This window comes from Phascolarctos cinereus, unplaced genomic scaffold (assembly GCF_003287225.1).
Source record: "Phascolarctos cinereus isolate Bilbo 61053 unplaced genomic scaffold, phaCin_HiC Scaffold_1;HRSCAF=81, whole genome shotgun sequence".
NCBI lineage: Eukaryota > Metazoa > Chordata > Mammalia > Diprotodontia > Phascolarctidae > Phascolarctos > Phascolarctos cinereus.
In genome coordinates, this window is record NW_027555514.1 from 154,032,704 (window position 1) to 154,055,569 (window position 22,866).

The 22,866-nt window shown below is 36.4% G+C and overlaps 1 protein-coding gene across 1 annotated transcript in view; it reads right to left on the minus strand.

The window, feature by feature from the left end:
• SEMA3E (semaphorin 3E) overlaps window positions 1-20,848 on the minus strand; it is a 345,931-nt gene extending 325,083 nt beyond the window's left edge. The window contains exon 1 of the mRNA XM_020999789.2: window positions 20,058-20,848. Coding sequence (XP_020855448.1) covers window positions 20,058-20,172 — 115 coding nt within the window. The 5' untranslated portion in view covers window positions 20,173-20,848. The remainder of the gene's footprint in view (window positions 1-20,057) is intronic.
• Between the last annotated feature and the right edge of the window lie 2,018 nt (window positions 20,849-22,866).

Sequence of the window (22,866 nt, forward strand, 5' to 3'; positions counted from 1 at the left end):
TCTGGGTTCTAGCACTACTTCACTTTACAACATTTAGTAAGTAAAAAATCCTCTCTGGGCTAAAATTCCTCATACGTAAAACTTTTTTTTAAATAAATTCACTTATTGTTCTAAAAATAAAAAAAAAAAAAGCAAAGTGGTACAATGGATAGTTAGACCACTAGACTTGGAGTCATGAAAACCTGAGTTTATATACAGCTTCTGACACTTACTAGCTGTGTGACCTTTGACAAGTCATTTAACTTTGATTTGTCTCAGTTTTCTCTGTAAAATGAGTACAATAGCATCTACCTCCTAGGGTTGGGTGGTTGTGGGAATCAAATGAGATAATATTTGTAAAGCACTTAGCACAATGCTTGGAACATAGTAGCCTTTTTTTTGGGGGGGAATGGGGTTAAGTGACTTGTCCAGGGTCACACAGCTAGTAAGCGTTATGTGTCTGAGGCCGAATTTGAACTCAGGTACTCATGAATCCAATGCTCTATCCACTGTGCCATCTAGCTGCCCCAATAGTAGACGTTTAACAAATACTTTTTTCCCCTTTTTTCTTGTCAGAGAAATGAAAATTTCTAGATGGTACCAGCCTCGGGAGTTGTCTCATAGGTAACCTAAACTGAAGTTCCTAAATTAGATAGTCTGGGATTAGAAATTCTAGAGAGAGGAGGTTCCTATATAAAGAAGATAATCTGCATAGTTCCTAAGTATTGTCCTTGAAGAGCAGAACCAGTGTGTTATTAAGATGGTATAGTTCCAAAGGGAAGGGAATTTCTTGTTCTGAAGCCCTGACATGTGGTTGCTTGGGAAAGGTGACGAGAATCCAGACCATACCGTGACACTATGAGCTCAGGAAGGATCGTACAGGACTAGCCAAGAGGACCAGAGATTTACCAGAATGTGAAGCGGTTGCCAAATGACAAGTTCAGTTTTCCAAACTGAGTGGTTTCTCTGTTCCTGTACGTTTATGGGCTTCTGTGAGTCCTTTGTATCTGCTACATGTTCTGTGGGGTAAATTGGCTACATTATTTAACCATACAGGAGTTAAGAGATTCTTTCCCCATTTGGGGAAAACTAGATGTGAATTAAATGTAAGCTATATGTAAAGCTTTCCATGAAGTGATGCCAGGTGAGGACAGTGAGCCAAAGAGAAAAGAATATGCTCTTGTAACCAGGCATCAGAATTCATTCCCCATAAACCGGAAGCTGGGGATGGCGGAGGTGGGGGGAGGGGGGATGTATGGGCCCTAGGTTCCACTTAGCATCACAAAAAATACAGATAGGGATTGGGATGAAACCTGTGATTTCATTGTTATTGCAAACGCCTAAGTGAGGAAATTCACATCATAAATAGCATTCATGCTAAAATGGACTTTTAACTTGTTATGATATAATCACTGACCAGTACATCTCTATTCATATTAGAAAGATAAAAGAAAAGACTACATTTGGAGGTATAAAAATTCAGGTTCATCTTTCTCCACTGAATTTCTTATGTCTTCATGACTAAAAGGGCTTCCAGGAAGTAAGGAAGCACTGAAGAAAAATTCATTATTACTCTGCACAGAAACTGAATTACAAACTAGAAGTGTATGTATCTAAAACTGAATGTGGAACTTATCAAAAATGAAACAAACCTTTAAAATATGGGACACTGACCTTCCACAATTAAGAATTAAAATTAACAAATACCTATTCAGTGCTTATAAGATAATGCCCAGCTCTCTGGTATGTCTTTTGGATGATATAATGGGTCTCCATGACCTCATGACCTCAAGAAGATAATCATTTAGTTGGTGATATCTGATGCAGCATATGAACTGATTAAAAAAACAATAATAAAGTATTAAATGTCTAGTATAAATAAGAAGGGTGATGGGAGGCCAGATGAAGTAAATCATGAAAACACTGTGGGAACAAGCCTGAAATATTATTTAGTTTGATAAATTCATTTCAACTCAGAATAAGGAAAAGAAAATCAAGAAAATTGCATAGTTTAATGTAACAATGACAATAAAAATTTTCACCATACTTTTTCTTCAATCTTATCCCTGACACATGTTCTACCCTACCTCACGATTCAATTCATTCATTGTGAGGGCATCACCTAGACCAGAAGGCAATTAACAGCTAGGCCTGACCACATCCTTTCTGGTTTCTCTGACACTCCCAGAATCTAGACCTAGTCCTTGGGAATAGAATGTTTCTTCAATGTACACTAACAGAAGTGTTAAATCTGTTTTCTCTTATTCAACAGAAACAGTTTTGAACTTTTTCCAACTGAAATTTTCCTTTAAAACTGAGAGAACAAAACTCAGAAAACTATAGACAAAGACAAGTTTGCAATATTCCAAACTTAAAGCTAGCTAGAGGTTAGACTGGCGAGTGAAAACCACCAGGGAAATCAAATCACTAGACCTTTTCTGTCTTTTCAACAATCCAGCACTTTTTAGGAAGTCCTACCACATATCTTTTTAAAACAAAACAAAAACAAACAAATAAACAAACAAACAAAAAACCTCACCCTCTTTGCAGAGCACTGCAATGGACTGATCTATGTCTCCACTTGTCTTCTTTGTGATCCTACAATAATTCCCTTTCTGGACTACCACTTTCTTCAAATGTATCATCTTCTACTATTAGAATTTAACCTCTTAGAAGTCTGAGGCTGTCTCATTTTTATCTGTGTACCCCTAGCATCCAATGCAATACCTGTCATATAATAAATCGCTTTTACATTCATTAATCTGTTTATTCATGAATCCTTTCTAGTGTTACTCGATGCCCTCAATCATATAAAATCAGATATGACTCTGTAGCTAAATTTGTCCCACAAATCATTACTACTCTGATTAATAGATTTTACATACATGTATGTGTGCATATATATGCACATATACATATATGCGTATACACATATATGTATATATGTATATATCTATATCTATCTAGATAGATAGATAGATAGATAGATAGATAGATAGATAGATACACATGCTTTCTTCCAACTTGCTCATAGTCCTGAATTTGATCAGGTACCATGGTAGACCACAAAGGAAACACTAATGTGCCATATGAGCTCCTGAATGACTAACCTCTCAGAAGTATGGCAACCTAGTCCATAAACATTGCCACCAAGGAGAGAGAGGAAACCATCACCATCACTACCACTACATTACACCACTGACACCACAACCATTACTACAACTAAGCCACTGAAATCTTGTGGAAGCATAATCTGCCTCAATTCACTTCCCTATTCCCTCCTAACACCATATTGAAATTCTAGCTAAGGTTGGTCCAATCTGAACAGAGCTTATCAGCACTGAAAGTACTGGAAGGCTAGCTTAATTATTTACTGAATCAGAGTGGAGTCCTTGATGCTCTTGGTTATTAAACCAAAGCTGAGTTCTACTCTAATAACTTTCTGCCTTTAAAAAAATGATTAAACAAAAAACTAAAAGTTAACAATTATATCTCCTTTTTACTTGGAATTTATAGATGAGAACAATGTAAGAGGGAAGATAGATCATTATAATTTGATTTAAAATAAATGTGCTCCTTTTATTGTTTTTTTTTTCTGTTTTAGTTGTGATTCACTTCTGGCCTCAGGCAAGACAACAGAACAGCTCAGATAGGGAAAAAGGAAAAGTAGAGTTGGGGTGGTAACACTGAAGAGCTGGCAAGGAATGATGTGATAATAAGAAGGGAGGGAAGGCAGTGAGGTGATAACCCAGGAAGGGCAGGTGGCTCAAAGGCTAGCCAGGAAGAGAAAACAATGATTATAGTGTGAGAGAATCCAGTTGATGAGATAGAGGGGAGGAAGCCTGGAGGCCTCAGCTGCTTATTAGCAGGGCATCACATCTAAAAGTTGGAGAAAGAAGGAGGATAAGAGGAGGAAGCAAAATCCTTGCTTTCTGCATCCCTTTATACTTAACCCTCTGTTGTCTTTGGGTAGCAGATAAGCATATCTATTCAGAGTTTCACAATTCCAGTTTCTCTGGAACTATCTCATATACTTCCCTTTGGGAAACACTCCTCCAAATGAATGAATTTTATTCATAATTTTACCGGTTGGGCTAGTCAAAAGCCTGTTACTAAGTTTTCTTTCAATTTAAAAAAATAAAACAACCCTAAGTTTCAATTTGCAGACAAAACATTGTTTAAATATTGCACTGAGTTCTGAAACACAGAAAACAGAACTACACTTGACAAAACTGACTGTGACCTGAGTATAAATAGCTGTGGTTTATGTGCATGCATATCTATTCAGCTGTGAGGAAGCCTGAAGAGGGGATAAAGAAGTGCCTGCCTTAGAACCAAGAAGGCCTCAGCTCATGTTCTGTCCCTGACATTTACTGGCTGGGTGACCTTGGGCAAATCACTTAATCCCTCAGTCCTTCAGGCAGCTCTCTAAGACCAAAAATTGCAGAGAAGGTAACAACCAGCACTAGTTGAGAAAGTTTCTTCCTCCTGGAGTTCACTATTTGAATATATGTGAAATTAAAATAGAAGCAATACTACTTTCATTTTTTCATTCATCTGTTTAAAGCACTAGCAGGTAATGTTTCCACAAATCATTAACAGTCATATTAATTTTCTCATAACCTGACTACAAATCACTACAAAAATCACTAAATCTTCTGGGTTTTCACAGAGAAGTGTGTAATCATCAAGAAATTTTGCTTATAGATATTGTTATCATTTAGGATTCTTCCCCGAGTAAAAATTCAAAAAGACAGGCAAAGATAGCCATCCTTTCAAAGGCAGTGTTCTGCAGAAGATTATGTCTTTAAAGTCCTATAAATTACCAAGAATTATATATAGAACATAAGATTTTACTGTGTCAAGTAACCACAGGAAAAACAAAACAATATAGTACAATATGCACGATGTCTATAACAATGAAATCAAAATAACATAGAATAATTGAAAATTAACATTACAAAATTATGAGGAACAAAGGTAGCTCCCAAAAAGGGTTAAGAGAAAACACTTCCCACCCTCCTCCCTCCCATCCCATCCCTTTGTAGAGTTGGAGGGTATGTGTATATATATACACACACACACACACACATACATATGTATATATATATATATATATATATATATATATATACACACATATATAAATATATACACATATATAATAACACATACACATAATATACACATACACATAACTTCTAACTTTTCTCAATGTATTGAGTTAAGTTGATTTATTTTTCTCATGTTCTACTTTTTCTTACTTTAAAATTTTTTGTTATATGGGATGTCCCTCTGACACGGCACAGGAAGAGAAATGGAGAAATACAGGGAGAAATCGAGGTGATTATGAAAACAAACGATATCAACAGGATTCATTTAAAAAAATTCATTTCTGGATTAAAAAAATAACGGTAGAAAAAAATTAGTTTTGAAAGCTCTTCTCATACAAGGTGTCTCCCCCACATACATTAAAATTACATGATATTCAACAACAGATGTAAATATGGAGATAACTTGGTTGAACAATCCACTGAGTATGGACATCAAATGAGGTACAAAACAGGGAGACATGTGCTCCCCTAAGGCTTTCTCCACTCTTATGTATGATATTATATGAACAGGGCAAACAAAGGAAGGATTCATTATTGATGGTAAGGTTCTCCAAATGATCTGACTCAAAGATTACATTGTACTAATTGCACCAAGTCCCAGAACACCATAAAGCCTCAGGGAAATCCGAGATAATTCAAAATTGATCTAACTAGTCACACTAAGAGGAACAAAAAGGATTAAAATAAAATCCCACAGAATTGGGAAGGCAGACTTTTGTGCTAGTTCATCAATATATTAATCCAATATTTTATACACTACTCTTGATGGACAAAAGCTGAACCCAGAACTGAATGGAAGGAAAGAATCGAGCTTCAACACATTTGGGACATAGCTCAGTCCTTTCAGTGACTCAGTAACAAATGTTAACTGCTGCAAAAGCCCATCTCTTTGACACCAATATTCTCCCAATGGTTCTATATGCCTGCAAGTCATGGGAAATTATGACCTCAAAAGAATCAAAATTACAGGTAACACAAAGGGAAATGGAGAAATTTGTAGCAGGCATAAAAGTAGCTGTAGCACATTGCAAACAATGACTTGCATGAGAAGTGAAAGTAAAGAAAATATATTTAATATTTAAGAAAGAACAAGGAGGGATGCTAGTCATGCCCTGATAACTTTCTCAATCTCCTTTACTCAGTCATCATTATCCTCTCACCAAGGCTCTGTGTTGGGCCTACTTCTCTATATATTTTCTCTCAGTGATCTCATCAACTACAGTGGATTAAATAGTCATCTCTATGCAAATATCTTATAAATCTATGTAATTAGTCCTAATCTGTAATCCAGCATTTCTAAGTACTTGCTATATGGCTCCACTTGGATGCTTCACCCAATCTCAAATTTATCATGTCCAAAATGGACATATCACCTTGCCTCCTCTCATCTAAACCTCTCTATTTCTATTGAGGGCACAATTATCCATCCAATCACTCAGGTTCCTTACCAGATAGCTGTCCTTTAACTCTTCCTTTTCCTTCACCCTCCAAGTCTAATCAATTAACAAGTCTGGTTGATTCTACCTCCATAATATTGCTGTCATCTCTCACCTCTTCACTCACATTACTAGCACCTTTTTTCAGGCTTCCATCACCTCTCCCTTGGGTTATTCAAATGGACTATTAATTTGCTATTTCCAGCTTCTCCACTCATTAAATAATGGAATTTCTAAGTTTGAAGACACCTAAAGGGTCATCTAATCCAATGTTAACTGGATCACAACATACCTGAGAAATAGTAAGGCACTCCTTGAAGATTTTCAGTGAAGGGAACTCACTAATATCCAAGGCTGCCCACCATACTTTTTGATAACTGTTATCATTTTTTTTTGTCTTTTTGTCTTATTGTCCTTTATTAAGCATAAACCTGCTTCCCTGCAACTCCTACTCATTCATCCTGATTCTGCCTTCTAGGGCCCAAAAGAACAAGTCTAATGCTTTATCTATGTTACAATCCTTCAAATATTTGAATACAGCTATCATTTCCCCACTGAGGCTTTTTTGCTTTTCCAGACAAGAATTCTTCAGTTCCTTCAAACAATTCTCATTTGGCACAGCTGGAGGCCCTTCGTTATCCTCATTACCTTCCTCTGGAAACTATGCAGTTTTCCCATCTTCTTCTTAAGATGTAATACCCTTAACTGAATTCAATGATACAGATGTGTTCTGTCTTAGGACTATCAGCACTTTAGTCCAGAATGCTAAGATTCACTTAATTCCTCTTAAAACTACATTAGCTTTTTTGATGGCCATGTTATACCATTGCCTTATGTTGACCTGGAAATTCACTAAAACCCCCGATCTTTTTTTCAGATAAACCTTTGTCTTAGTTGACTTTTTGACAGAAGTTGAAAACTTTATGCTTATCTTCATTGAATTTAAAATCACTAAATTCAGCCAAACATTCTACCATGGCAAGATATGTCTTACAACACTGAATCTATAAGATCTACAACACTACAGCTATAAGAGACCTCAGAAAACATTATATTTGCTCCTCCATATTTGAGAGATGAGGAAACTGAGACCCAGAGTGGCAATGAGTTAATCTAAGTTCACTGAAGTATTAAGTGACAGGGATAGAATTTGAATGCAGGTCCTCTGATTCTACAGGTATGGCTATTTTCACAATACCATACTGCCTTCATGTTCACTATCTCTCCTAGCTACATGTTATCCCAAAATTTGATACATATATCATCAGTGCCTTTATGTGAGCCACTTATAGGAATGTCATACAGTATAGGTCCAAGAACAGATCCCTAGGGTACTCCACTGTAGACCTTTGTCCAATTTGACACTGAATCTTGATTACTAGTCTTTGAATCTCTGAACCATGTAACTGCACTACTAACTCATGGCTCTCTAATTTGTTCACAAAGATAATACTATAAAATGCTTTCTGAAAATCTATGTAAACTATATCTACAAAATTCCTCTGGTCTAAATTATGTTATTTAGCATCTGAAATCTCCTTTTCTCTTCAGAAGTTCACGCCCTTTACCAAGATTCATGGTGAAAACAGCATCTGTGCCCCTGAGGTCTTCATTTTCTTGGCCAAGCCTTCATAATCTTTAGCAACACCTCATAGATTTCTTCTGGCAGTATCATTTCTTCCCATGTGACTCACCAGAATTAAGTGGTGGTTATCAGCTCTAACATGGGGAGTTCTCTGTCATTATATCCTGGACACACGTCCCAAGAAACCAACAGATCTCTTTGCTGCTAATATAATGTCAAGAGTTAGTTGCCTCATCACTCACTCTTGCAAGGAGTCACCAACTACAACTACTATTCATCTTCCGACTCTTACTAGATGACTACTGAACTGATAACCTAATCCATTGTCACACACGTGCCAAAATGCTCTTCTGTAGGTCGATGTTACTACCTTGCTCCAAAATCTTCAATGGCTCCTTATTGTCTTTGGCATGAAATATAAACTCTTTGGCTAGACCTTAAGACCCTCTGAAATCTGGCTACAAACTACCTTTCTCATGTTACCCCCATTCATGTACTCTATCTTCTAATCAAAAGCTGGTCCTTGAACTTTAAATATAGTCTCCCACTTCTTCCTCCCCTTCCTGGGAATGTGTTCTTTCCCTATTTAAGAATCCTTTTCTTCCTTCCAGATTTAACTTAAGTACTACCTCCTATGAGAAACCTCTGATAATCCACCTGAAAGTGTTTAGTTCCACCATAAATTTTGCAAGAAAATTTTGCCTAGCTCTCTTAATCCTATCCAATTGAATTCCAGAAGCACTTTAAAAATAATCTTATTTTTACTGATAACTTTTGCATCACATTAATTTCTGAACACATTCCTCCCCTAACCACTGAGACATTCTTTGTAACAAAGTTTTTTTTTAATTTATTTTTTCCCAATGACATATAAAAACATGTTTAAACATTTTTTTTAAGTTTTGAGTTTCAAATTCTATCTCTCCCTCCCTTCTTTCTTGCCTGAGACAGTAAACAATCTTATATAGGTTGAACATGTGCAATCATGTAAAACATTTCCATATTAGTCATTTTGCAGAATAAAACTTGAACTTAAAAAAAAGAAACTTAAAAATAGTATACTTTGGTCTTTATGCAGATGCCATCAGTTCTTTCTCTGGAGATGGACAGCATTCTTCATCATGAGTCCTTTGCAATTGTTTCAGATGGTTGTGTTACTGAGAATAGTAAGTCATTCAAGTTGTTCATTGTACAATATTGCTGTCACTGTGTATAATGTTCTGGTTCTGCTCACTTCATTCTTCTTCAGTTCATATATGTCTTTTCAGATTTTTCTGAAATTATCCTGCTAGTCATTTCTTATAGCACAATATTCCATTACAATGTTAGAAAGATTTAAAAAGGGGAGGGGGGAAAGGAAGCAGTTCAGCACAACTATTGATTTGTATTTCAATCAATACGCATTTACTGAGCATCAAATATTGCCAGGCAGTTGCCTACCATTTGGAAGAAAATATGCTAAGTGCTAGGGATATAAAAACAAGTTGAAAAATGGTCTCTGCCCCCCCACCCCAAAGAGCTTAAATTCTCCCACCCTAATACATGTGAATAGACAAGCATGTACATGATAATGTGGTGAAGACAGAGAATTACTAATTAAGGGGACCAGGAAAGACTAAAATTTTAGGAGGCAGTACTGAGAATTAATGGAGGCTAGAATTTCTAAGAGGAGGAGGAAGTGCCTTCTAGGAATGCTACACAGCCTGTACAAAGGTACTGAACTAGGAATTGATCTATAAAGTTCAGAGAACACCAGGTATCTGAGCCTTGCCAGAACAGTATGTATGCATGAGGAGCTAATGTTCAGCAAACCTGGAAAGGGATGCCAAAGCTAGACTACAAAAGGCTTTAAATGTCAAGCTGGCGGGTTTGTATATTCTCTTAGAGGAAAAAGGGAGAGTATATTAGGCTTATCTGATAGCATGTTGTGTTCCCCTCTAGGAGTTTGTAAATTCCTTAAAATCTAGGATTCTGACTTTTTTTTAACACTGAATAAATAGCACCTAGAAGTTTGTTGCATTTTACTTTTATTTGTTGAATAGACAAAACTTAATTCACCCACAAATGGTAAAACTTCTCTTAGACTTCTAGGAATGTTAATAGGTTTAACATTTTTATTAATGATTTTATTAGTTTATAGTTTATTATTATATATTTAATAATTTATTAACTATTAACAACTATACTAGTTTGTCCACAAACAACTATTACTGAATGCAAAGAACACCATTGCATATAGCATCTGCTTTTCCTGCTATTAGTTTTGATCATCTGTTTTTCTTCCTCTTTTAAAAAAAATCTTTATTATAAGAGATGGCTTTCTAGTAAAGGATGGGGTAGGGATTTAATGGGAAATACAGATCATGTAAAAACAAAAGATATCAGTAAAATTATGCTTAAAGGTAACAATACATCTAAAATGTCAATGAATTACTAATTATCCTTATATTTGAAATGGCACTTAAACTTTATACTGAAACGCCAATGAAGATTCATATTTCTCATATCTCAATAAGTTTTCAAGGTATTTGCTAAAGGAACATATTTAATCAGATGTTTCCCTATAATACTATCCATTTGGCCCTCTTTAGTGAAGCAAAGATATTTTATCTGCAAGCTTATTACCCATTTGGGAGATAAACTCATCCCAGATATTATCCCTTTAGCTTTGTTGCTCATCTTTGAGATAGCCTTTATGGCATCATTCCAGCACATTAATGTGAGTCTGGACAGAAGGATGCACACGCATATCCAGCACTGCTGCTAGAATGCTGGGACTACAATTTTCTATGTAACCAAATGTACAGCTGTAAAAGCATCTCTTCCCAACTGTGCTCAATAAGAAGCTTCAACTCTTATTTCTACAGATCCATCAGATGAGATGAAAGGGTAACAATTGTTCAATACTTTATTTAAACAGTACTGATGTTGCCTATCTTAATTTTCACTAACCTTGATGGGTTTTATGGTTTGGTCATTTATTCAGCATTCATAAGACCGAGACCACCAAATGATTTCATTTAGTGCAGAAGGGGAATAGTTCAGACGTTATCATTATATCAATCATTATATACCTCAGATCACTCTATTAGCAAAATATTCTTGGAATATATTTTAATTACTAAAATATGGTGTCCCACAAAATTGTCCATCTATAGCACATACTGTTTAGTCACTGTATAGATCATATAGTTATCATTTAGGACCTAAGAATTAGAGCTAGAAGACATTTTAGATGCTGTCTCATGTTCTTCCTTTCATAGAAATACAACCTGAAGCTAAGGGAAGGTGCGTGCCTTGCCTCGTTACCAGGTAGGCAGCAGAGACAGCAACTGAACTCAGTTTTTCTGAATCTGCAGTGTTGTTTCCCATGTACCATGCCACCTCTCTTTGCAGAATTCTTGAAAGTAGGTTTGACAAACTAAGCCAAGGGAAAAAAAAATTAGGTCCATTAGAATGAAATTGTTAAAACTGTCCCAAAATATTTTCTCCCAATACTGTTTGCTGCTCTTCCTAATACTAAAGCAGCCCTGATCCCTCTATTGCTAAGAAGCATTTATCTTCAGCGCCAACTATTCAAATGAAAACTGAAAAATTTAGTCCATTGTTTGAAATTTTCCACTAACCAGATGTTACGTGTTCTGCAAACACATTATTTGTCAGTGACAAATACGCAGAAAATTCCACACAGATGCCAGTTACTATAAGAAAAAGAACAAAACATTAGATGTCCTTTAATCCCACTGGGTGAAGTTTTCTAGGTTACGTGTGTCTCATTAGAAGCTCTGCCTAAATTTTTGTTGGGTTCTTTGCATAGTAAACTGATGTTTACTTTGATGATTATTTACCTATCGATCGTATTAGCAGTGGCTTTCTAGTTTTATACAGTGAATTATCCACAAAACCTACCTTTAGGAAGCTCTCTCAGAGAAAGATACTTCCAATAAAAGTAATACATGATGACAGAATCTTGAATTGAAACACTTCAATCCCAGCTGAAAAGTGATTTAGCAATAATAAGAATAGCTACAATTGATATAGGCGCTTTAAAGTTTGTTAAATGTTTTAGAAAAATTGCTGTTGTTTTACAGTGCTTTCCTTCATGCCTGACTCTTCATGAGCCCATTTGGGTTTTCTTGGCAAAGATATTGGAGTGGTTTGCCATTTTCTTCCCCAGCTCTTTTTATAGATGAGGAAACTGAGGCAAACAGGGTTAAGTGACTTGCCCAAGGTCACACAGCTAGTAAGTGTCTGAGGCCAGATTTAAACTTAGGTCTTTCTGAAGCTTATGCCTGATGCTCTACCCACTGTGCCACCTAGCTGCCACTGTACAAATATCTCATTTTAATCTCACAACAACTCTGGGAGGTCGTACTATTTTTATTATCCGTTTTACAGAATGAGGAGGCAGAGGCTGACAAAGGTTAAGTCCCTTGCCCAGGGTCACATAGCTATGAAGGGTCTGAGGCTAGATTCTAATTCGAGTCTTCCTAACAAAGTCCATCAGTTACTTAGACCACTGGGCCACCAAGTGGCCAGCAGTGAGTCCTCATATGGATGGAACTGGTCAACTGTTTCCTCAATTAGAATGTGAAGCCCTTGAGGCAGGGACTATTTTGAGGACTGCTTCTTATTCCCAGCACTTAACACAGTGAGATCTTAATAAATACTTATGGAATGACTGTTTCAGACTTGGGACTTTCTCATCCTTTAGACTGAAGAGGCCATAACGCTCCAGGAGTGTCTGGGAAAGTGAGATCTTATAAAGCTTGAGGGCTTAATTAGGTAAGGACAAAAAAGAGCTAGTTATAGGAATGTTTGGGAATGACACACAGCCCCAGCTGCCTGAAGCTCCTAAGGGCCAGGTAGGAGCACATATGTGAGGCAGGTGACCTCTTGTCTTAGTTACCTATTAAGTTTGCTCTCTGGGATGAAAGGAGAAATCTGTAGGGATGATCTTGAGGGAAGATGAAAGTATGTCAGAATTTATATCATAAAGTTTATTTTGTTACAGACTTCTGTGCATATTTAAAACATATTTTAATGTTTTTAAAGGGATTAGGAATGCCACCTAATTGTCATCATTATCATTGTTATTAATCAATAAACATTAATTAAGCACCTCTTATGTGCCAGGCACTGGTCTAGAAGCTGAGGTTGCAGAGACAAAAATCATGCAATCTTGGAAAGGTGAAGGAGACAGAGGAGACATCATGTGTGTATGTATATGTATATGCATGTCAATCAGCCTCTGTATGCCTCAGTTTCCTCAATTATTAAATGGGGATAATAAGAGCACCTACCACCCAATGTGAAAGGATCAAATGGATAACAATTGCAAAGCACTCAGTAGGCCTTGGCACATAGTCAGCACTTTATAAATGTTGCTAATTATTCCAGGCATGAGGACAACCTAGGCGAAAACACAGAAGAGAAAGGCAGAATTTTATGTTTGAGGAATAGCAGACACGCCTGCTGGTCCACACAGCACATGAAAGGGGAGTAACAGTGTATGATGAGTCTAGAAAGGTAGTCTGGAGCCAGACTGTGAAGGGCTTTAAGGTACACCTGAAATAGGGCAGTGGCTGTGTAAGTAGAGAAAGGAAAACAGAGATTTGACGTTTTCAAAACACTTTTACATAGATTTTCTCATTTTAGCCTTATAACAGTTCTAGAAGGTAGATACTGAAAGTGTCTTTATTCCCATTTTATAGATGAAGGAGCTGAGGATCAGGGAGATTAAAAGATTTGCCTATGGTGTGTGTCTTAGCCAGTAACTTAAAGGCACAACTCAAATCCAGCTCATTTCACTACTAACATCATGTGGCCTGTAAGAGTGTGTGTGTGTGTGTGTGTGTGTGTGTGTGTGTGTGTGTGTGAGAAGTGACCCAATTAAAGGTAGTATGGTAAAAGAAATAGAACATTTAAATTTAAAAAAAAAAACAACAAACCTCTACCTGAATGCTGGGACTGCTACTGACTTCATGAGGTTGGGCACATCATGTAATCTCTTAAAATACAAGTATCTCCGTTTATAAATCTCTTAATCTCTAAACTGTCTTCCCAAAATTCTATGCTCCTAGGATTTGGGAGGAAGCCAGTTACAGAAAGTACATAGGGTATGTCTATATCAGTAATCTCTATTTATGGTTAAGGAACTATAAAGTGGAGTAAGGAAAAAGTACCTGTTATTTTATCAACTTTAACTTTTTGTTCTGGATATAATAAGGGTAACTCAGTCTTTAAACTAACAGAAAACTCCTTCCTTCAGCATTAAGTTATTCTAAACTATGAGGAAAACATCTATTAATTTAGTTTATTTTTTCTTATGAATGTAAAAAAGTTCTAGAATGTGTGATTTACCGAGAATACATCAAGTTTTGTTATTGTTGTTGTTGTGGTGGTTGTGGTTGTGGTTGTGGTTATTCAGGCATTTCTCAGTAGTGTCAAATTCTTCATGACCCCTTTTTGGGGTTTTGTTGGCAAAGATACTGGAGTGGTTTGCCATTTTCTTCTCTCATTCATTTTACAGATGAGGAACTGAGTAAAATGGGTTACAGATGAGGAACCCAGTAAACTGGGTTAAGTGACTTGCCCAGGGTCTCACAGTTAGTTAGTGTTGGAGGCCAAATTTGAACTGAGGTCATCCCGACTCCAAGCTTGGCACTCCATCCACCACACCACCTAGTTGACTTCAGAGATTACATAAAACAAGTAAGCAAAAACTATGTTTTTTATGACATGAGTAAATCTTGCCAATAAACTTTGAAAATGTTATGAATTGCATAATTATCTACTGAGTTATTATTAGTAACTATAACAATTAGTAACTGAGAATCAACCATATAAACAATGAGAATTGGAGCAAAAATAAATAACAATCTATACCTAGCAGTCAGGGTGGTCTATAATGTTTTATGCTCTTTGAGATTAACATTCTTTGCCCCCTACATTGATATCATCATGGCTGATTTTCAACAATATATCCATGCCATTACCTAAGGGTATTTCTTTCTCCACTCATGGTATCATTGGGTTTTATAGGTAGATGGAACCTTAGAGATCGTCTGGTATAAGTTCTTTCCAAAGACTTCATGAAAAAAGGAGAATAGACATTCAGAAATGTTGACGAGTAGTAACTGAGTTTACCAGCTCCCATACTTAACTTTTATTTCCAGCTATTTTACTGGAACTTTGACTTGACCCTGACAGATTATCTATCACTCTTCATTATTTTGCCTCAATAATACTCCCTAATGATACTTTACTAATACTTTAATAGAATACTAATACTTTAACAAAGTTGGTAATTATTTGAAATAGCTTTACATATATTTTAACATATTATCTGCAATATGTTGATGTCCTATATGAAATAGAATGGAAACTCAAGGACATATACTATAATTTCTTTATGACTCTTACTTTAAGTTAGAACAAGTTATTGTATACATACAAGATGCTAAGTTTTTATGTGTATATAATGTATACATATATGTGTACAAATATACATATATAATATGTATATCACATACATATGTATACATGTGTCAATTCCCACAAGGAAGATTAATTTCTAGCCTTTGAGATATCTTTATATAGTGAGTTAATACTAAGTCATCACAGTTATACAGATCTTCAGATGGGGTGAAGAGAGATCAAAGAATGTTGCTATTCTATTTTGAAAGGTTTTTATTTTATTCACCAACTCCTGAGTAGGTAGACAACCCTTCATAGCTATCTATGCTCACCTTTCTCCCTACTTTGTTCCCTCATTCCTTTACTTCTCTTCTGCCCTCTTGTACCTCTCTTATCTAGCTTGGCTTTAGAAAACAGGATCTTCAGAAATGATGTGTTGATCAAGATTAGAATGGAGAGAGAGAGAGAGAGAGAGAGAGAGAGAGAGAGAGAGAGAGAGAGAAAACCATATCTTTGGGGCAATGTGGTATAGTTAGGTAACCAGCATTTATTAAGCATCTACTATGTACCAGACATTGTTTTAAGCTCTGGACATATTAAAAAAAAAACACTAAGAAATAAAAATAAAGTTCCTGCTCACAAAGAACTCACAGTCAAATGGAAAAAATATATAAAGGATAAAAGTGGAGTTAATACAGAGGGGAAGGCACTAGTATTTAGAGGAATCAAGAAAGTTTTATTTTAGAAGGAAGGATTTTATCTGGGACTTGAAGGAAGCCAGAAGACCTAGGATATGAAAATGAAAGAGAAAATTCCACCCTTGGGGAACAGCCAGTGAAAATGCCCTGAGTTAGGAGATGGAATGTCTTGTGTGAAGAATAGCATGGAGGCCAGTGTCACTGAAGGAGTAGTAGGGAATAGTCAAGTGGAAGAAACACTGGCTGCTCTACACCTGTACTTTTCCACCATGCCTGTTGAAACTCCTAAGTTCCCTCCTCTATTGCCTCCATAACACTATATCTGTAGCTTCTCTCCATCTTTGTAACTACTACTTGACACTACCGAAAACGGCTCTCTGTGGTTGCCTTCTGCTGTTTCTTCTTCAGGAAGTGACATTGTTCCTTTAAAGTGAAATTCTAGGGCCCATGTGCCTTCAAACCAATCACTACATTCTAAACTCTACTATTCATCATCCTTATACTCCTGTTTAGTTTGTTTACAAAAGAGTAGCAGAGGCAACTGTAACACTTGGAAAGTCACCCCTTTTCAAAAGATTGATAGATCCCAATTCTTAGTCTTATATCAAGTTAGGACTCCTGAATTCCATTCACCTATTCACTGTATCTGGTTGTTGACAATTTGCTGCTCACATAGTTGGAACTTCCTGAGAAGTCTTGTTGAGGTTAGGGATAAACACTTGTACTCCTTTCCATCTTCCAACATCTCCCTTCTTCCCAATCACTACTGGGCCATGTAAATTTCACCGCAGTACAAATAAGATTCAAGAATATCCTAGAAACACTTGGAGAAAAAGGACAAATATACATCTCCATCTGTAAAGCGAGGAGGTTGGACTATATGAGTTCTGAGATCCTTCTCAATTTTAAATCTCTAATCCCATTCATGAACACATGCAAAGGATGTGACCTAATTATTTCTTCAATAGGTTCTCATTCATTCTTACCTTAAGTATGGTAAAAAATTTACCTTTAGTGAAATCATCACCTTGTCAATATCATTGCTTACTACAACATTTTTAATAATTATCATATATCCTATATCTTATAATTTATTCATTACCATATAGATAGATATCTTTATCTATCTATCTATCTATCTATCTATCTATCTATCTATCTATCTATCTATCTATCTATCTATCTGTCTGTCTGTCCGTCTCTCTGTTTATCTGATCTGTCTGTCTATCTATCTGTCTGTCTATCCTTGGGTGGCTATGTGACACTGTGGATAGAGTGCTGGGCCTGGAGTCAGGAAGATCCATCTTCTGAGCTCAAAGTTGGCCTCAGACACTTACAGCTGTATGACCCTGGCCAAGTCACTTAATTCTGTTTGCCTCAATTTCCTCATCTGTAAAATGAGGTAGAGAAGGAAACGGTAAATCACTACAATATCTTTGACAAGAAAATCTCAACTGAGTTCACAAAGGGTGGGACATGACTGAAAAACAGCAGAATACACACACGTGTATATATACACATATGTATATACATGTGTGTATACATGTATATACACACATTATGTGTGTGTGTGTGTGTATACATATATACATCATTGAGGATCCAGAATTTTCATAGGTAAATGTCACATTGGTTTGGTGGGGCTTTCTATTCTCATTATGACAGTGCTCCACATCCTGTGCTACATAGAAATATACCCAAGTTCCAGACAACAAATGCATATCCTGTGTTACAATTCTACATGTAAAAATGGAATATTAAGGTACTCAACTAAATAGCCTCAGATATATGGCTTTTATACAAATGTTCACTCATTTTGACACTGCATATATATGTAAATGTGTGTGTACTGTGTTATTTTCCAGATGAAACTATTGAATTAAAACAGTATCAAGGGAAATCACGTATCTTTTGTAATTAAGTATATAACAGTTACATACCACAGTATGTCTCTCAATAAACTCAAGTCTTCTTTTGATGGAGAAAGCATACTAGTAAAGAGAGCCTGATATCAAAATTAAGACTTAAAAAATGAAGGTTGAAGCCCCATGTGGTTGTATCAAAGAATTATGATGTCCTATAACCAAATTTTAGGCTTCCTACTGAAAAAATAAATGTGCCATTCAGAGGAATGGATACGGATTCTGAGCTGTGGAAAAACAATTATTCCAACAGTGAAATACACAAATTTAACAGCAGAACTGCCATCATGGTAAACTGCCAAAACTGGCAGCTAATCCACTTGTCTACATAAGAATAACAATCATTCTATTCATCTCATTCACTCTGCCATTCTCCTCTTCATTTTCCAGTGCTTCTATGCCCTATTTGCAATTATATCTGATCACAGTTAACTCAGAATATGTATTGGATAATTCCTATACAAATACTAAATACTTTTTTCAATTATGTGTGCTCTATTTTAACCATTCCACAAAGTTAATATTAATTTTTTTATGTTACTAAAGTGTATTAGTAAAATTATGGTTAGAAAGGACCTTAACTATCAATAATTTCAGGCATCTCCTAAAAATTGCTAGCATCCTAGAAAGTCAAACTCCTATTCTAAAAAATAACCCAGTTAAAAGCACAGAACAATTTTCGCTGATATTATGAAGTTTTTCCTTTTTGTTCACCTCTATGGCAAAAAAAAAGCCAGCTGTATTTTTTTTAAATGCAGTTAAAAACTGTTTTGCCTCATGCTTCTTTTTTCTCTCTACACTAAGGATACTTACTCGAAAATCTTACACAATTTTAAATGCCTCTTACATAATCTTCATCACTGCATCCGCTATCTAGCTTAGAGGATGGTGTGGTGTGAACAAATACTTCCATTCTGATAATTTATTCCAATTTTCTGCTAAGTCAGCAAAGTCACTTTCTAAATGTGTTTTTAAAACAGGTAACACCAAATACATTTAATGACAGAGAAAATGTTTGGGCATTAAGTTGGCTTGTAAGTGATCCTCATATAAGACCTAACCTTCTGGTAATATATATAATATTTAGGATTCTGCAATTGCCCAAAAGGATTCCTTTGCTGAAGATTTGCTTAGGTATTCTTAAGAAGAAGGGGAATCAGTAAAGCAATGCATTAAAAAGAAATAGGCAATGATAAACAATACCCAATATTTTTACTCAATATAAATTTAATTATCAAAATAGGTACATATACTGCACATATTTTTCTGTCACACACAAGCACGTTTTTTAATAGCCAATTCAGTTAAATTAGAAACTGACTTCTATTGGCAGTTAGTCATTTTAATTACAGTGTGATGGCTTTGCTATCTGGGAAAATAAATCTTCTTCTACTCTGGAATTCTACTTATTCTTCTGTCTTCCTTCTCCCCACCTCCAATTATGTACAAAAGCAAAATTGCACCTCTATCTCTTCAGCCCTCTCCTGTGGGTCCCATCCCCCTTCTCCTCTCCCCCTTACCAGAAATTGCCATGTTTAGTGGCCACTGGGTCGATTTAGCATCACCAGGCTATTTGCTACTTGCTCCAGCACTTAGATATACTAGCTTTTCTAGTAATTTTCTCATTCATAAAATCTAAATACCTGGTAAATACCAGGGACCCATTATAAGACACAAACAACATTATGCTGTTGAGCTGTTTTACACTAGTTTCAGGTGTGATAAGAATGACATCAATTAGTGATACTATTAATGAAAATAGAGACTTTGCACAGAGGAAAAGGACAGTTTTTGCATTCACTTTAGCGGTTTGAGGGACATTTACATGTCATATCAGATGACTTTAGAATATTTCATTTCAAAAGTTCTTTAAAAAAAAATTATAACCTGGACCAGCTACTTACCTTTGTGCGACAGACGTAACCGGGGGTGGGTGGTGTCTGTTGCATGACCTCCAATCCCAAACTCGAAGAGCAAACCCCCCAGGACCAAAATGATAATGTGCCCAGCGGATGCCATGCTGTACTCTGGACAAGTGCCTCCCTTTCCTCCGGTCTTCACTTTGGCCACCGGGGTCGAGAGTTGCACGGGAGACTTTTCCTTCAGGGGCAGCTCCAACAGCTCTGTCACACACAGCGCCCTAGTCCGTTGTCACCAGAAAACACGATCCCCAAGTGCCATTTGTCAAGCTGTGTTTGGAGATGTCACGGGAAGCCTCCCTCTCACTTAGGACAGTTGTTTTCAAGCTGAGAGTACCGGGACATTCCAAGGGAGGAGTTCGGCTTGGGCTCTCGGACTCCAGGAACCGCCTGCAGATTCCCGAGAACTGCTTTTGCAGTCACTTTCTGCGAGGCTGTTCATTCAGAAAAAAGACATACATACACACACAGACACACACGCATACACATACACACACACTCACGCGCGCACACTCTCGCGCATACTCGCGGTCACCCCCTCCCCAAACTCCCCACCTCCTCCTTGGGGGCTCTTCCCAGCCCCTCCGAAGTCAGCCCCTTGCTCCGGCTTGCCAAGCAGCCAGTTTTAATTCACCTTTTCACCTTGGCTAATTAAAAACAAGAACTGCCATTCTCCCCTCGGAGTTGTGGGATCCACCCAGCGGGGATGCAGGACTGTCAGCTGCTGTGTTTACAGGCAAAGTTCAGGGAGGGTTGAGGCAGCTTTCATACTTGGCTGTTTCTAGGAAGTGTTTCTGGTCCACGTGCCGCGCAAGCAGAGGCTCAGATCCCTGCCTGCTTTGTGGAAAGTGGCCCTAGGTTTTTTTAAGCATCAGGATCCCGAGATGTAAGATTTGTATCTCCTCTTCCCCCCCAGTCCCGCCCCCATTCACTTTTTTTGGGGGGAGGGTGTGCATATGAGAAGGGTGGGGATGAGAAAAAGGAAAGGAAATTTCATAAAAAAAATATAATTTTTTTAAAAAAGTTGTGAGATGTTTTGTTTCTGGGGAAAGGATGCAAAAAAAAAAAAAATAAAGAAAGAAAAGAAACCCGCAAGTATTTTTAAAAGCAAAACCTAAAGATAACCCTTGAAGTAAACTGAAATCTGGATTCAGAATAATCCATCATCACTTCTCATCAAATATAATTCCTGACATTTTATATTTCCATAACTGGTCCCTGTATATCAGGGTTAACTTTGTAGTAATGAATTTTGGCAGTGGCAAACTAAACACTTGTGGAGGAAAAATAGTCAAGGTTATAAAAAAACTATTAGGTCAATAATTACCTCACATACTGTTATGACTAAGAAAAAAAGTTTGAGTGATAGAAATCTTTTTAACTTCAGCAAAAACAAATCCTGTGTTTTAATCCTACATTATACATTACACTTTACTTACATTACGGCAAGAACACACACACACTCTGGTAAAGTATTTCCTTTTCTTTCTATTAATTGCCCCTGTGGTAAAGATCTTGGCCATATTAAACACATATATTTAAACATAAAGAAATTAAATTTAATACCTTTGATTTTAACTGCTCTATCCTTCAATAGTTTATTTTTCAAGAGACTGTGTTTGTGTAAATAAACTTAACACAGTAGGTCAACTTTCAATCAATCTCAAAAACCAAACCAAACAATGTGAAGCTGTTGGCATGGAAATGAATGATCTTACTGTGGAAGGGGGGGGGGGAACATCTCATAAAGTGTGAAAAGGTCTTTAAGAATTTAAGATCCAAAAAAATAAGTATGTAAACAGTAGTTGGAGGGTGGAGTGGGAAAAAAATGACCAAAGAATTTTTTGAGAATTATATTTTTACTATATGCGTCCAATTTAACAACAGCAAGACATAATATATATGTGATACTTATCCCATACATATTATTGCACATCACAATATTGTGTTCAAACAGACACAGAACTAAACCATTTTCTATTCGCTCTTATAAAAATTATATAGGTGGGTATGAGTGCAGTGTGTTTCAGTAAAATGGAAATGCTACCGAGTGGTATAAATAATTAGATTTCAAAGGTCCAGGAAAAGATAACACATTCTAAACATTATTAAACAGTAAAACAACATGAAATGTTTGCAGACTTTTAAACCTGGGGTGGTCCTTGTAGGAACTTGCACATTTTAAAAGCTAGTCTGATGCGCTACAGGCATGAAGGCTGCTATAAGTATAATATACTGTACCTTGAGAATCCTTGTTCATTTTCCTTTGAAAGTGAAGCAAATTGAAAGCAAATATAGCAGGTTGGTTTTTTTTTTAATTTGTGTTATCTGGCAGAATTCTGGAAACAAATGTGGCTTCTTTATCTTTTATCATAATTGTATGACTACCTTGTACAAGTTAAATTAGACCTTTATTTTCCACTGGTTTCATTTAACTTACTAAATTTGTTCATCATTTACATTAAAACAATAAAGTAGATTCAAGCTGTTTCAGGCGGACAAAAAAAATTAAACCTTTGAAATGCTAATGTGGATACATTATTTAGAGACTAGGTAGTTACTCAGCTCCCTTTTCCATTTTTATAAACTACCCTGTAAATTAATTTAGGACAGCTTCATGAAATTATATTCCAAAATAAAGAGATTTACCAAACTTTTTTTCAGTTTCTTCAAACTGTATTTTAGCTCTGTGTTTATCAGTTCTGTTATTTGCTCACATCTGTCTTCTGCTTCCTTCTGCCATTCACCACCTCTCTATGTTAAGACAACACAAGCATCTGTTAACAGGAAAACT